The sequence below is a fragment of the Nothobranchius furzeri genome, chromosome 9 (assembly GCF_043380555.1).
Source record: "Nothobranchius furzeri strain GRZ-AD chromosome 9, NfurGRZ-RIMD1, whole genome shotgun sequence".
In the NCBI taxonomy this organism is placed as follows: domain Eukaryota; kingdom Metazoa; phylum Chordata; class Actinopteri; order Cyprinodontiformes; family Nothobranchiidae; genus Nothobranchius; species Nothobranchius furzeri.
In genome coordinates this window covers 60,792,781-60,808,424 of record NC_091749.1, presented here as the reverse complement: position 1 = coordinate 60,808,424, position 15,644 = coordinate 60,792,781, and the positions used below count along the sequence as shown (strand labels likewise).

General features: G+C 42.4%; 1 protein-coding gene across 1 annotated transcript; it reads right to left on the bottom strand.

Annotated features, from left to right (window-relative positions):
• Positions 1 to 20: 20 nt before the first annotated feature.
• On the bottom strand, positions 21 to 6,883 carry eif4g2a (eukaryotic translation initiation factor 4, gamma 2a). Its single transcript, XM_015953068.3, has 21 exons — positions 6,675 to 6,883; positions 5,300 to 5,405; positions 5,151 to 5,207; positions 4,668 to 4,793; positions 4,461 to 4,563; positions 4,257 to 4,385; positions 4,103 to 4,169; positions 3,871 to 4,022; positions 3,672 to 3,782; positions 3,418 to 3,600; positions 3,201 to 3,336; positions 2,956 to 3,119; positions 2,769 to 2,876; positions 2,573 to 2,677; positions 2,402 to 2,497; positions 2,098 to 2,313; positions 1,757 to 2,015; positions 1,474 to 1,678; positions 1,184 to 1,392; positions 987 to 1,108; positions 21 to 873 (listed from the first exon to the last, which is right to left on the bottom strand). The coding sequence occupies exons 8-21, from the start codon at positions 3,952 to 3,954 to the stop codon at positions 808 to 810; spliced, it is 2,064 nt and encodes a 687-aa protein (XP_015808554.3). The 5' UTR covers positions 3,955 to 4,022; positions 4,103 to 4,169; positions 4,257 to 4,385; positions 4,461 to 4,563; positions 4,668 to 4,793; positions 5,151 to 5,207; positions 5,300 to 5,405; positions 6,675 to 6,883; the 3' UTR covers positions 21 to 807.
• Between the last annotated feature and the right edge of the window lie 8,761 nt (positions 6,884 to 15,644).

Sequence of the window (15,644 nt, the reverse complement as noted above, 5' to 3'; positions counted from 1 at the left end):
CCAGAATAAAAACACAGGGATAAACAATCAAACTTTATTGAAAGCTGAGCTGTAGTTGTACACTTAAGGTTACAGTGAGACCCAATAAGGTGGAAGTGTACACATACAGAACATTCTGTTATTATTTCATGAAGATAAAAAGACCCTTTAAGAACTTTACAAATATTGCAAACAGATGTAAAACTTCCACAAGTAGTGAACAACCTCAGCAGAGCGCTTTGGCTGTCTAGATTTTAAAATAAAAAACCCAAGACATTCAAGTGTAGTCAGCCACATCAGAGGTATAATATGAATGATAAATTAAAAGGCCACACTGATTCATTCCCAACAGCACAAAAACATTTCACACACAAAAGCTTGATCCGTTCAGCTAAATGCGAGTCATAGTGTGCAAGAACGTTGGCTACAAGCAAAAATAAAAGCCACCAGCACCTAATATTACTATTGCAACGACTCATGATGTTAAGCAAAGTGCATCTAACTCGACTTTAAATCAGGAAAACACAAAAACCTCAGAGGGGTTTCCATTTGATCTTTTGTAAACCGTTTTAGGATTTTTAATCTGACCAGGGATGATGAATTTCCCTGAAAACACTGTTGCAGTAAATCTTAAGATGAATGAAATGTTTCAACATGGCTGCAAACATTGAATGAGATTAGAAAGTGCAGTAAGATGTTAAAACTGCTGAGATTCGGCAAAACATTTCATGGTGGAGTAAAACGTAACAAGTCAGACAAGAGGCTAAAAAAACAGATGCTAAATAATCACTCATTGCATTGTAATAACACATGGCTTTGGCCTAGTTCTCAGTAATCTTCATCCTCAGACTCCTCATTTTCAGCAGTCTCCAGCCAGGTCAGCCACTGGTTCACCTGCATAAAAAAAATTATATATCAATTATAAAATTATTTTTGAGCAAATCTTCTGTTTTCACAATCAACTGCAGCGATGCAAGGCCCTTTTGACAAATGTTACGATGACCTACCTGAAATAATGCTTTCCCTTTCCCTGGAAACTCCTCGTTGACATCCTCTTTCCATGACAGGAAGGCTTCTTCTTCGATTATTTCCATGTCGTAAAGGTTGACAAAGTAGCGCAGCAACATGCCTACAAAAAAAATAAAAAGATTAGACATGAATACCACGAAAATCTTAGAAACCAATAAACACACCACACACACACCTTTGGGGAATCCCTTGGCACTGCAATGCACCTGCAGAGCGTACAGAGCACTGACTTGCAGGTTAATGTGGTCATGGAGAAACTTCTGCATCACTGGCTTGAAAGACAGCAACAGCTGCTTCTCTTCGTCCAGTTGTTCTTTACTTGGTGATGCAAAGAGCTCCTCGTCGTCATCAGGATTGATCTCGTAGGCAACATACTGCAGAAAGCTGCCGGTCAAAGGAAACCATGATGACCGTTGGTTCAAACAAATAAAGCAGGAAGTAATTCCCTCATCAGATGTTAACTACCTGGTCACGAGGATGTTGATGAAGCCTCTGTCAGTGTGGAGTTTTGGAGAGATGTTGTCTTTGATCCACTTATAGATGGACTGAGGTGAGGGGTCGACTTTGATCTGTTTGAGCAACTCCTTTTCCAGCTTCATCAGCGGGAACAAAAAGCTGAGACCCTTTCCCTCTAGAATCTCCAACATCCGGTCCTTGTTCTGGTCGATTTCTGCACAAGGACAAATGAGTGAGGGGGTAGCTTGTAAAAACTGCTCACCACCAACAAGGATTCAGTATTCAGACTTACCAGGTAGCATCTTCTGCATGTTGACCTTGCTCTGCAGGAAGAGGTCACCAAGCCACTCGCGGTCCTTCAGTTTGACCATCTGCTGCAGGCAGAGCAGGAACAGCGGGAAATGAGCCCCATTCTCAAGCTGATGAGTCAAATCGTCCAGGCTGGCCAGCTCAGAAACGACCGCTCGTGCAGCAAACTGGGCCAGGTAGGACTTCAACAGAGGGATCTCTTCCTCCATCTTGGGGCACTGATCCAAAACACCCAAAAAGGACTGAAAAAAAAAAAAGTTTTTTTTTTTAAAAACATTTCATCATCTTTTATCAGAGTACACTGTGATTTTAAATGACACTGACTGGTATAAGGTTTTCACGGGCGACCAGACCCTCGGCGCAGAGCGCATGGATCAGTTTGCTCACGTCTTCCTTTTCCTCATCTGACCGGTTGAGTGAGTGGACGATTATCTTATTCAACATCTCAGACAAGAAGTGTTTGGGAACTTTCATCTCCTTCACAGCATTCACTGACTCGTCGATGTTTTTGCTGTTTAGGTAGTCTGTCACCAGTGTCTCCTATTAGAGGGAACAAAACACCAGTTTCTTCTTTTGCCAGCTGTGCAGTATTACACACAAAGGAAGGAAGGCTCGTTTTGAAACTTACGGTCATTTTGTGCAACTCCTCTTTTGTAGGAGGAGCCTTTTTGTTGGACTTTGCTGGTTTTTCCTGGATAGGAGGAGGATTGGTTTTGAGGCCAAGCTAAAAAAGACAAAGAACTTGTAACATCCGCACCTTGACACCATCATACCACTAATACATCACACCCAGGGTTACCTGTCCTATAGGGGGGCCAGCTTGGGGAATCATGGTCATTTGTGGCTGCAGCTTCGGCATTTGATTTTTACTCAGGATGAATGACTGAGCAGGTCTCAGGCTGATCTAAACCAGAAAAAATAAAAAGTCTAAATGTTAAGATTCTGTTCTTTTAGACCAAAAGCCCCACAGCTTCTGAACGCCAAAGTGTTTGTACCTCATCAGCATTGAGTTTCCCTTTCTTGCTGAACCTTGGAGCCATGTCCTTTGACTGCATCTGCACCGAGTGATTCTGTTTATGGCTAAAAACTGGTGAATTCTGCCCCTTTAGGAATAGTTCACAAGTGTTATTATTGTAACAACAACAACAACAAATGAAGAAGAAAAAGAAACTGTGCATGTACCTGGTTTGGTTTTATAAACGGTTTTCCTCCTGTTTCAAACTGAGGCTGATGCGAGCCATTCCCATTTCCAATATGGCCGTTGAAGAGAGGGCTAGTACGATGACGCCCCATCGTAGGGGAATAATGGTCCTGAATTACTCCTGGACCAGTCCCAATACCAATCCCTGTTGAAAATAAAACACCGTTACAACTACAATCATTAACAACTAGGACATTCTTCTCACATGGTGGTGAAACTAACATACCAGGCAGTTGCCCAAACATGTCGGCCAGGCCACCAACAGGCTCCCTGTCGAACGGCATCCTTGACAGGAAAGGGTTTCCCACAAAGAAATCACTCTTCAACACATCAGTTGAGGGAGGAATGAAAACACCCAAATCCTGGAGAGCAGACAGATTCTAGTCAGACAAAAACCTCATTCTGCTTTTACCAGTCCACCTTAAAAACCCAGGCAAACAGACCTTCACTGCATCTTGACGAATTTGGTTGATGGTCTTTGGTCCATTGTCAACGTAAGCTTTGCGGGGAACCCAGTCGTTCTCTCGCAGCTCCACCATGTTCTGCAGCAGGAAGCGAATCCTCGCCGGCAGATCCTTGTTGTTCATTAAGGATCGCATACGACCAAAGTACTGATCCATCAAGGACTGGAGGAACGTTACATTGTTACGAAACAAGACCAAACATTGTATGATCTGGTTTATAGTCAGGTGCTCACCTTAGCCTTGTCATGATCGAGTTTAGGTCCCACCGTTTTCATTATCTGACAGAGGCATTCCAAGTCCTCACCCATGTCCTCAAGCTGAACTCGCCTTTTCTTTTCCAGCAGCTGAAAATGTGAATCTTGTTTTATTCCTGGAGCCACAATGGTCACATGAAACTACAGACACACAAAAGTACAGCAGGACAAGACTCACTGTTTTGATGCACTTGTGAAGAATTGATTCATGGATGAGATTGAGTTTGCCAAGTTCTCCGATGAATTTGATGTTTCCCAGCATCTTGATCTTTGCAATAGCACGCTGCTCCTCCTCCTCAGCAGTGAGTGGGCCATCACGTTTGTCAAAGACTGTAGAAAAAAATAATAATTATGAAAATAAGATATATATCCCCCAAGTGAATGTAGGAAGCTACCACAACTATACTCACGGTCCACATTCCTGGCACGGTTCTCAAATTCATCTTGAAGCTTGGAGATCAGAAGCCTTCTGAAGGTCTGGGAATAAATTTTTTTTATTTATTTTTATTCAGAAACTCATTTCCAAAGTGATAAATGTAAGCACTAATGTCCACGAAAACTCACAGAATTTTGCTTGTTTGGTGGTTGATCTTCTGCGATGGCGTCAAAGTCTGGTGCATCATCTGCCAAGCGGAGACATAACCGGGCATAAAGCTGGCTGTACTTGGGCTCCTCAAGGGATTTGTCGACAATCTAGAAAGAAACCAAACACCACATTAAAGGATTTGAATCAAATTTCAGAAGCACCGCTTCCATCTAAACGCTCACCAAAAGGACGATTCCCTTTAGGACAAGTTTTGAATCCACGCCCACATTGAGGAGTTCCAGACACAGTTTGTCAAACTTCTCTGGGGTCAACTTATTGAGTATGCTGTTGAAAAAGATGACAAAGGTTAGAGTATTTACAAAATAAAATAAGTTTCTTCAATATCAAGCGCGCCACTTGATGGTGAGCGAGTTGAAGTGGAAACTCACCCTCTCACTTTTCTGAAGATTGCATCATGCTGTCCTTTCTCAGTGGAGGAGCAGACATCTCGTCTAGTGCTTCGAGAAGGAATCCATCTCTGAACGCCTGGACCTGGGGGTTTCCCCAGGAACTCGCTGCAAGGACAGAATCATCCTCAGCACCACAGGAAGAAATCAACATCAGGAAAACAATCAGCCACATGTTACAGGGTTACACCTGTCAACCAGGTTCACAATGGCCTGCTGCGATTTAAACTCAACGTTTGTGCCTGAAGGTAACAAAAATACTTCATAAAAGACTTCTATGGGTTACGCGGCACAAAGTGGTTATCACTTATCCACCTACAAATAAAACGGTGCCTAAACGGTCTACTCTGGATTTGGTTTCATAACTCAATGAGTAATCATGATTTTATAAGCGGTCAAAACCTTCCTATACTAGAACAACCCCAAACGTCAGCAGAAAAGTGTTGAAAGGATGTAGACCATTACCCGTTGCAGACAGTCTTGGGATAGTGCTGGTGTGCACCCCCACCTCCTCCCCCCACACTGTGGATCAAAAAGAGATACTTGTAATTAGAGAAATGCATTTTGGTAAATTTAAGCACAAAGAAGTCTGGGTGGGGGTGGGTAATGAGTACCTGAAACGAGATGGTCCCCCTGGTGCAACGACACTCTCCACTTTGGCGGCTTGACAAAAAATATTCGAAAAGAATCAAGTTCAAAGATTGGGGCTGGAAAAACGACCTGGGATAATGACACAAGAAAAAGGTTAGCCAGGAGCTTAGGCACACAAAACAGATCATTAACTAGTTTAAAATATTTAAATTTTACAGGGTCGGTTTTACCTAAATCAAACTGAATAATTTCTCCCTGCCAATCTCAAAAGTAATAGTGTGCCAACTTAGTATTTTTTAAAATCTAATTCATTATTTGTGCATTTTAATTTGGTTATAAAATGCAGTTTTATGTTTTCAGTATTTTTTTTAGTTACGCCTGAAGTCCACGCTGAATTGTCCCTGCGTAGGAAATGGGCTATATAAATAGAGCTGCCTTGCCTACTACAAATGCCATTACCGCTTGAAGCCCTATTAGAAAATCAAGATCTTTAAAAGCCTTGAAAATACCCTACTTCCTCCACTTTTTGACTTTATGTGCCTACTAGATCCCAGATTTGTTTAATCTTAGTGGATTACAACCAAATAATCAAGCGCATGAACGCCGACACGTGTAAAGTGGGGCAGTAGGTGAGCTAACATGCTAACTTAGCATGAAAGTGGCACAAAGAACGACGATTACGTATTTAAACCAGCTTCATTCTCTTTACAGTAAACAAATACCAAACTCCAAACGATGCACAATATGCTCATAGACATCCCAATAACCAGTCATCACTTGATCCATTAATTCATCTAAATCAGAACGGAGAAAATAAAGCTGTTCGAGGTTGAAGCTGTTGAAGAGCTCGATTTTTCATCGTTATTATGACTGAAGTTTGATAAATCCTAACCCTGGAGATGCTGATACACCGAGGACACCTCGATACCTCACAACGGAACAAACGCTTCATGAATGTACATCATGTACTCAGCTGTACGTTCTCCAATATGCTCCATTTTCAGCTACGACATACTAGATCAACGTCTTGTTTCAATTTCATTTGTCCTAAAACCTCTATAAAAGCAAAACGAAGACAATATAAAACAACAAATGTCAGTGATGAACTCGAACGGAAAATGTCATTAGTTTTTTAATGGGGTCTTTGTTCGAACAACGGATGTTCTCACAGCGACATCTTGGGGCTTTTGTTCTCGAAGCTACCGGTGAGATAACTGCTTAAAACGTTACACTGTGGCCAGTCTGTCACGCAATCTCACAACATTAAGGGAATCTACAGCAATTTGCTTAGCAAATCCGTTGTTTTTTTCTTTAACTAGATAACCTCGATTAACGTCCTTCTCGATGCTCGGTTGCTTAACGTTAGCTAGCTAGAGGAAAAACACCGACACGTCTTACCTTACAAAAGGAACGTCAGCGTAAATGTTGTCTGTCGGCCAATAAATAAATATAAATAATGGTGAACTGAAAGTAAGTACTCGACAGCCTGCTGTTGCTTCTTTCAATTTTAAGTATTCGTAAGAGTATCAGAGACGCTGAAGATAGAGCTCTTCTATGAGGAATAAAGACGGCTGGCTGTTTCTGTACGTCACGCACACGCAGCTTTTGTACCGAAGGCCGTCTTAAACGTCACGCGCCCCGGTGACGTCACTTGTGGAAAGTCTCGTTTCGCAACAAAATAGGTTTCGCAACTTTATCAGCGGAGGGATTGTTCTTCTTTGTGTTTCTGGGAGATTCACTGGGACAGATAAACAACCAAGTTACAAGAAAACAGTTCAGTTTCTCAGTAGCCAACAGGTCCACACAGGTCCAGACACAAAGACTTAGGTCCTGTTTAGAATCAATCACAGTGCAGTAGAAGGTTGCAAAAATGGCATTTGATCAGCTGTTAAAATTCATTTTCTCAGTAATGTGGAGGTTGAATCCTGTAATATCACTCAGCCAGTGACTAAAAGCTGTTCATGGGACTGAATGCCAGCAGCAGATACTAGTAATCAGATGGCAGTAGGCCGCAGGCTGGTTCTGAAATCATCACACAAATATTACTGTCAGTCAGTGCACACACGCGCAAATAATACAAAAATGTTATAAAAAATGATAAAATATTGAGTCAACTGCATTTGTGTTATCATATCGTAAAAAATTAGTTTATTAGAATGAAGAAGTTAAATTTATCTGTGCAGTGTGTTAAAGATGACAAGAAAAGACTACCAGTGCTACCAGATCTGCATAGTACGGAAGCCTAGAGTTGCCACACATGCAAAAATTTAATTGGAGCATTTTACATTATAACATCTTAGGGCTGTGATATATTTGCTGTTTAACTACGTGAAAGCATGATTTGAAGCATTGTTTGTGCGCGAATACAACTGTATAATTTTCATGAACTTACAATAAGTTATCAGGTTTGTACAATAAATTATCATGTTCTGACAATATCATTTTCACTTTTGTACACAATAAATACACCGACATATAAAAATATGGACATAGCTCATTCTGCTGGGGGGAAGTTGAATCCAAAAATAAGAGGTTCCCACAATTGATTATTTGTCACAGCCAAACAATCCAAAAATGGGAAAAGAGGTGGAGCTGAGGGTGGGGTTGTTACATTTGGAACATGGTTGGGACAAATGAAACCAATCTAGCGACTAGCTAACTTAGCTAACCCAAGATGCTAAGAAGGGCATCAGGAACAGCGGGGTAGCCCACTTGCACGACCGACTGGCTCCCGTGCAAGGCTGTAGTCATGCTGGTCGCCTGTGGAGATTTAAAATGCACTGGGACTGATAAATTACAAGCAGAGCCACACTGCTGTGACCGGCGGCCCTGGTCTTTCAGATCAGCTCGCGGAGATCAGCAGGACATTAGCTACATGATAACGCAGTAAAACGACTCCAACGTTGTCACTCTACCACGTTCTTCTAGCTAAAAACGCCAGGAAAAAATACATTAGCTTCAAGTTATTATGTAGCAAATGTCCCGCTGGTCTCCAACCATGGAGAATGAACTGATCTGAAAGGCCAGGGCTCCTGGTCACATCATTTGGAATCATAATATGTCCAAGGAAGGTCCCGTCTTTCTTTTTATTATAGCGCCAGTGGCAGCTCCAGAAATTTTTTCCTGCAGGTGCTCTGAAGGAGCTAGTCTTTTTATTGAGGGTGCTATGAAGGAAGTGGTCATGTGTACCTATTGTTCTCTAAAACACCTTCAACACTAGCAGATACACATGCGTGCACAAAACCTCAACAACACCTGAAACAATCATTAATATACATCATAAACATATGAATAATTGCTGACTTTTCCATGAAATCACAAACACATGCAGCCACACACCATCTATAGTGTTGCAAGGTTAGCTAACGTTAGTGCTAGCATTTCCAGCGGCAAAACCCTCGACTCCATGCTGTTGTTCTTTTTTAAAACACAGAGTAGTTCTGTTTACCTGTTTTCCCGTTACGTTTCGTTTGCGGCTGAAAACTTCCTCAGAGCTGACGCTGATGGTGGCGTCACTTCCTTCTCCTTTATCGGCGGGCAGCAGAGGACGTTGTCGCCCTCTGCTGCCCGCTCTCCCCTCTCCGATGATGCAGTCCCATGCGCGGTCCAACGTGTACACTCCATCGTCCCTGTTCATGGTCCCATATCCACGTCTCCTTATCTCGATTGCTTCTTTTATCCATCTTTTGTATTTTTGTTGTTCGGTGTTTATGATCCTTGTGTTGTCCCAGTCCATTATATGGTTTTCTCTTGTGCAGTGATCTGTTACGGCTGACTTCTTTATTGTACTTTCTGCTTCTTCTTTTGCTGCTCTTGTGTGTTTTCGATTCGCCTCTTTCTCGCACTCCTTTCTGTGTTCAATTGTTCGTGTGTTGAGTTGGCATCCGGTTTCTCCTATGTATGTTTTATTGCAGAGTTTGCATGGGATAAACGGAGAAGGAAGTGATGCCAGCATCAGCGTCAGCCTGAGGAAGTTTGCAGCCACAAACGAAACGTGGCGGGAAAACAGTTAAACAGAACTGCTCTGTGTTTAAAAAAAAAAACTACAGCATGGAATTAGAGAAACGACACAGCAAGAACGCACCTAAGATGTTCAAAACCCTCGACTGCTGCGGCTGTTGAGGGTTGACTCTCTTCATCCAGATCCGTAGGTTTTCGTGGGTCTGAGATCACTTCCAAAGATTCATTCGTTTCTGACTGAACCCGTGGAAATTTGGGCAACAAAAACAGATCCATTTTACCACTAGCTTTACCTTTCACTCGTTCGTAGGTGGAAAATGAGGTCAAAGGTTAACATCAGTTTCCTGTTTTGGTTTAAGTTTTTACTATCTATATGATAATTTACTGATTATTTTTGTTTTGTGTGTTAAATATGATCACATCCACACGTTAAATTAAAATTAATTTGTAAAAAAAATCTAATATTTACTTGGGAGTGCTATGGGGGTGCAATGACTAATCCACGGGTAGCTATAGCAACCCCCCCCCCCCCCCCCCGGCGCCACCACTGTATAGCGCTAAGTTAATATTTTCTTTACAAAACTCCCCAAAACAGCTTTCTGTTGGTGGCGATGGCAGGAGAACGGTTTGCTGCCAAATGAAATAGCCAATTGTAGTAGAACCCATCTGTGTCGCGAAAGACGGGATCTTCCTTGGACATCCTACGATTCCAAAGGCAGGAGACAGAAGATGGGTATCTGCTCATGTTTCTTATCCAGCCAGCAGCCCCACTAACATGTTTGACCAAGCAGTTAAACTGCTAAATGACACAGCATTTCCCCCAATTCAACCAGCAAAATAAAGTACAGAAATATAATTTTACTCACTGATGTAAAGAAGCAAAAACTGCTTGAATGATCCGTTAGTGCAGTCAATAACCACAGCTTGCCCTCTTTGTCCAAATAATTCCATGATTAACATCCAAATACAAACACAGAGACACAACTAAAGTTCAGAGGGTCGAAAGGGCTGAACAACTTGAGGCTGAGGCCTTTCCCCAAAGCTAGCTCTGAAGTCATATGGCTCAGATGCTCATTAATTATTCCAAATTTTAATAATTTAATTACATTTAGACACAAAAAAATTCACCCCCCTCAGAGTTTTCATGAATGTAAACTAAATCTATTAAACCTAAAATGTTTTTTGAACCAGGCTGTAAACATGTTTATTTCTGCTGTGAAATTTTTATTTTTGACATGGGATTCAATGGGGATTTGCTCACTTCTGCTGCCAGCCCCTAGTGGACGAGGGTGGAACTGCGATTTTAGCCACTTCTTGACTTCAAATAATAAAGACCATAATGACCCCTTGTATAAATATCACATTCGTACAATAGAATACTTATAGTGTAAGAACATGCTAATGTATGGTAAGAATGTGATAACATAATGTTAAAACCTGAAAGTTATATTGTTGGAACAGTAAAGTTAAAAAGCAAGTCACTCCCTACCAGAGTATTACACCGGGGACACACCGGCCGCGGAAGCGCTGCGAAGCGCCGAGAAGCGAATCGCTCACGAAATTCGGCCGCTGCTCGCCGCTCCTCAGTTCAGATCAGACGCGCCCCAGTCGAGGCGCGCCTCGGCTCAGCTGTAGTTTTTCTTTTAAACACTTGGTGTCCTCCATTTCCTCTCTGCCTTTTCTCAGCTCTTTTCTATCGCGTCAGACCCGTGCCACAACCCGTGCACGCGCATTGGTTCCACAGCGCGCGTGTGAACAGGACTCGCGAGCGAAAATATACATGGCGAGAGGTCATTTGTGCACTGAGAGGGAGCAAACTGTGTCTGTGAGCGCACAAGGATGTGCACAAGTGACAAACCTGCGTGCGCGCGTTGCCAACGAGCACACGGCAGAGGAAAACGTGTGCGCGCGGCAGCCTCTCTGCGCGCTCGGCAGCCTCTGCGCGCTCGGTTTCTAATTCCGCTCGCTCGGCTGTGAGGAGTTTTGGCACTCTGGAGGCGTGGCCTGTGACAGATCTTCTCTGTCCTCTGATTGGTTAGTTTACCCCGCACTTTACTCTCTAGCTATCTATATGAAAAAATCTGAGATTCAGCAGTTGCTGTCATAGCTGAGCTGGGAGAGCAGGTGACTCTCACTCTGGAGGATCCAGGTTCGAGTCCGGCCAAGGGACATAGAGTTGATGTCATATTATTCTTTCCTAATTCCTGTGATATTTTACAGTTGTGACCGTTCAACTGTCTTTAAACGTCCGAATGTTTGCTGGGCAGTGTTTTAAAAAGTGCGCATAAGCTAGATGGTTTTAACCAGGTAAAAATAGACTTGTGGGTGTAGGTATGTTCAACTTTAAAAAGTTCTTGCCTCATTAATGTATTGTTTATTTTTTTCAGCATTTAATTGACAAATTATCCTTTCAAATAATTAATTGATGAGTTACATAATTGTCCATTTAGAATTGTTGAATGGACTGAGTCAAGTTTGGTGCACTTTATATATTTCAAAACATGTTTTTTTTTAATGATGCATATAAATAATTTAAATGTTAATTTATTGAAATATTTCTATTTTTTCATTACCTCACCCTTGTTTTGACAAAAACAAGACCTTGCTGGATAATATCACGGAGAAACTATTTGTTCACAGTACTTGGCTCAGTGAGGATCTGTATACCAAAGGAGGAGATACTCAGAAATCTGTCTGCAGATTGTTACAACCCAGACTGGAAGTGGTGGGCTGTAATAAGAAAGGAGACCAAACAGAGGAGTGGGGGTTCAACAACTGATTTATTTAACCAAAGTAAGGATTTACTAAAGCAAGTTAGTGCAGTCAAGAATTACTGGTGTTTGGGTAGTCCTGAACGTGTTGTGATGCCCCCACCTTCTCATTGGGTTTTCATTTGTGTTTAATTGTCTTAGGTGTGTTCTTGCTGTGTCTTTCTAAATCCATGCTTTCGTTCTTTTTTTAAACACAGAAACAGTTTTGTTTACCTGTTAGTAGCTACAGTTTCGCCGACGGCTGCCGGCTTCTTCAGGCTGACGCTGATGGTGGCGCGTCACTTCCTTCTCCGTTTATCTGCGGGCAGTAGAGGGCGACAACGTCCTTTAATTGTGTTTTTCTTCTGTTGTAGGCAGCTCGTTAAGCAGCCTTGGAGGCACCTGGGCTCAGGGTGTGGTGCTGCCTACAAAGCCTACTGTTTTTCTGCTTTCACTGGGTCTCTCTCCTGTGTGGTGGAGAGTCCTCACTGGCCATTTTCTGTTCACTAACTTGCTTTAGTAAATCCTTACTTTTGTTAAATAAATCAGTTGTTGAACCCCCACTCCTCTGTTTGGTCTCCTTTCTTATTACAGCCCACCACTTCCAGTCTGGGTTGTAACAATCTGCAGACAGATTTCTGAGTATCTCCTCCTTTGGTACACAGATCCTCACTGAGCCATGTACTGTGAACAAATAGTTTCTCCATGATATTATCCAGCAAGGTCCCGTTTTTGTCAAAACAAGGGTGAGGTAATGAAAAAATAGAAATATTTCATTAAATTAACATTTAAATTATTTATATGCATCATTAAAATAAAAATAAAAACATGTTTTGAAATATATAAAGTGCACCAAACTTTGCTCAGTCCATTCAACAATTCTAAATGGACAATTATGTAACTCATCAATTAATTATTTGAAAGGATAATTTGTCAATTAAATACTGAAAAAAATAAACAATACATTAATGAGGCAAGAACTTCTCTCTCTCTCTCTCTCTCTCTCTCTCTCTGGAAGCCCCACTCTAAGGGAGTTTGCAGTGTATTAGTGAGTCATATATTGTACAACCACAGTCATAAAGTTTTCAATCAGTAGTTTTATTTCAGTATGTATTTTTCCAGTATCACAAAAAATGTAATTTTATATGGTTAAAACCATCTAGCTTATGTGCACTTTTTAAAACACTGCCCAGCAAACATTCGGACGTTTAATGACAGTTGAACGGTCACAACTGTAAAATACCTGGAATTAAGTTAAATTAACACAACATCTACTGCATTTTCCTTGCCCGGACTCGAACCTGGATCCTCCAGGGGGAGAGTCACCCGCTCTTCTAACTGAGCTATGCCAGCAACTACTGAATATCAGACTTTTTTATATAGATAGGGGTAAAGTGCGGGGTAAACTAACCAATCAGAGGACAGAGAAGATCTGCCACAGGCCACGCCTCCAGAGTGCCAAAAGCCCTTACAGCCGAGCGAGCAGGAGTCAGAAACCGAGCGCGCAGAGAGGCTGCCGCGCGCACAGAGGCTGCCGCACGTGCACGTTTTCCTCTGCCGTGTGCTCGTTGACAACGCGCGCACGCAGGTTTGTCACTTGTGCACATCCTTGTGCGCTCACAGACACAGTTTGCTCCCTCTCAGTGCACAAATGACCTCTCGCCATGTATATTTTCGCTCGCGAGTCCCGTTCACACGCGCGCTGTGGACCCAATGCGCGTGCACGGGTTGTGGCACGCTTCAAACGCCATACTTTTCCTCTACATTTGTGTGTGTGTGTGTGTGTGTGTGTGTGAACCTATGGTATGAGTTGTTTCTGCCAGTTGAATCTCTTGGAACCCGCTCCAATTCTGCAGCTGTATCCTAGCAGTTTCCTCAGAAACGGGTACGTAAATAACCATGTTTTTCGGGGGTCGTACAGCTCCTTGTGTTTCTCAACTTCCATAATTAATTTAAAGTCATCCATCCTAACTGCTTGCCTCAGACTTTCTGCCTCTCTGTCCTGTTTGCTCCGGTGAAAAGACACCCAAAACCACACCCCCCTTCACGTGGTCACACACGCACACAAGTTCGATGTGTGTGTATGTGTGTGCGTGTTTGTGTGGTTTTTCTGCAGTGTCTGTTTACGAACACATTTGACTATTGCGGAATTTTATTTTGAAATGCTTTATTTTGTTAACTTTACCGGCCTGCCTCTTATGTCTACTGTTGACTTCCTGCCAGAATTGACGCGATTCACCGGTGGCTCGCGAAAAAAATGGAGCCAACTCCGAAATGATCGCTGCACGGCGCGGGCTGGAGCGCCGGCGCGAGGCTATTTGCGACGCTTCGGCGGCCCATGTGGTCTATAGAATAGCTTAACAAGGGCGCCGAATGAAGGCGGTCCCATTTTCGCGGCGCTTCAGCGGCCAGTGTGTCCCCGGCGTTACTCCTGTTTGATAAAGGCAACAAATGCTGTTGCCTAGCAGACCGAGAGGGTGGAGCAGTTAACAAATACACACACACACACACACACACACACACACACACACACACACACACACACACACACACACACACACACACACACACACACACACACACACACACACACACACACACATACACACACACACAGGCTCACAACGATATTGTGACATCATATGGTACCAGCTAACATTCTAGGGTGCGTCTTAGCCAATCGCGATGTCAGATTTAAATTCAAATGCAGTGCAGAGTTTTCACCTGACAACGGCACAACACTGACAGTTTTAGGCAGAAAATAAAAATTTGAACTAAAATGCACTAAAGTGCAAAACTATTGACTACACGTGTCTGCAGCACAATTAAACACGCATTTACATTTTCTATCAGAAAAAAATGTTGATTTGGGGGTGACTTGCTCTTTAAGATTTTATAAAGTGATCTTGCTCAAATTTGATTTTGCGTGGGTGGCAGCTCTAGGCTTCTGTAAATTTCTCCTCATATGATCTTTTTAAAAAACGTTGACACAGCAGTGGTCTGTATCATTTCTCTGCAAGTGAGAAACAAAAGATGAAAAAAAAAGCTTTTTATTTTCTGACGTTGTGAGAGAACAATTTGATTCTCTAAGTAAGACTTCAAATTTAGAGTCATTTTGTTTAAACATCTTTTGTACGTTCTTGCTGTGTTTGACTTCAAATTCCATTTTTGGTTCTTTTTTTTTTTAAACACAGATAAGTTTTTTCTTTACCTTGCTGACGTTTCGTTTGCGGCTGCAAACATCCTCAGAGCTGACGCTGATGGTGGCGTCACTTCCTACTCCGTTTATCCGCGGGTAGCAGAGGGCGATAACGTCTGCTAAACAGAGTAGGAAGTGACGCTCTCCCCTCTCCGATGATGCAGTCCCATGCGCGATCCAATGAGTAAACTCCATCGTCCCTGTTTGGGCAGCAGAGGGCGACAACGTCCTCTGCTGCCCGCGGATAAATGGAGTAGGAAGTGACGCCACCATCAGCGTCAGCTGTGAGGATGTTTGCAGCCGCAAACGAAACGTTAGCAAGGTAAAGAAAAACCTTATCTGTGTTTAAAAAAGAACCAAAAATGGAATTTAGAGTCATTTTGTTTTCTATTGTGCATTTTTCATACAAGTTTAAATCTGCTGATATACTTGAGTTAAACACCCATCTCCAATGTAGTT

Bases quoted from the DNA above. Each gene is read 5' to 3' on its own strand.
- eif4g2a (XM_015953068.3), bottom strand. From the start codon at position 3,954: ATGCTGGGAAACATCAAATTCATCGGAGAACTTGGCAAACTCAATCTC. The intron at 3,337-3,417 runs GTCTGTTTGCCT...TCTGCTCTCCAG, and splicing joins TTCGTCAAGATGCAGTGAAG to GATTTGGGTGTTTTCATTCC. The intron at 2,016-2,097 runs GTCAGTGTCATT...TTTTTTTTTCAG, and splicing joins CCCGTGAAAACCTTATACCA to TCCTTTTTGGGTGTTTTGGA.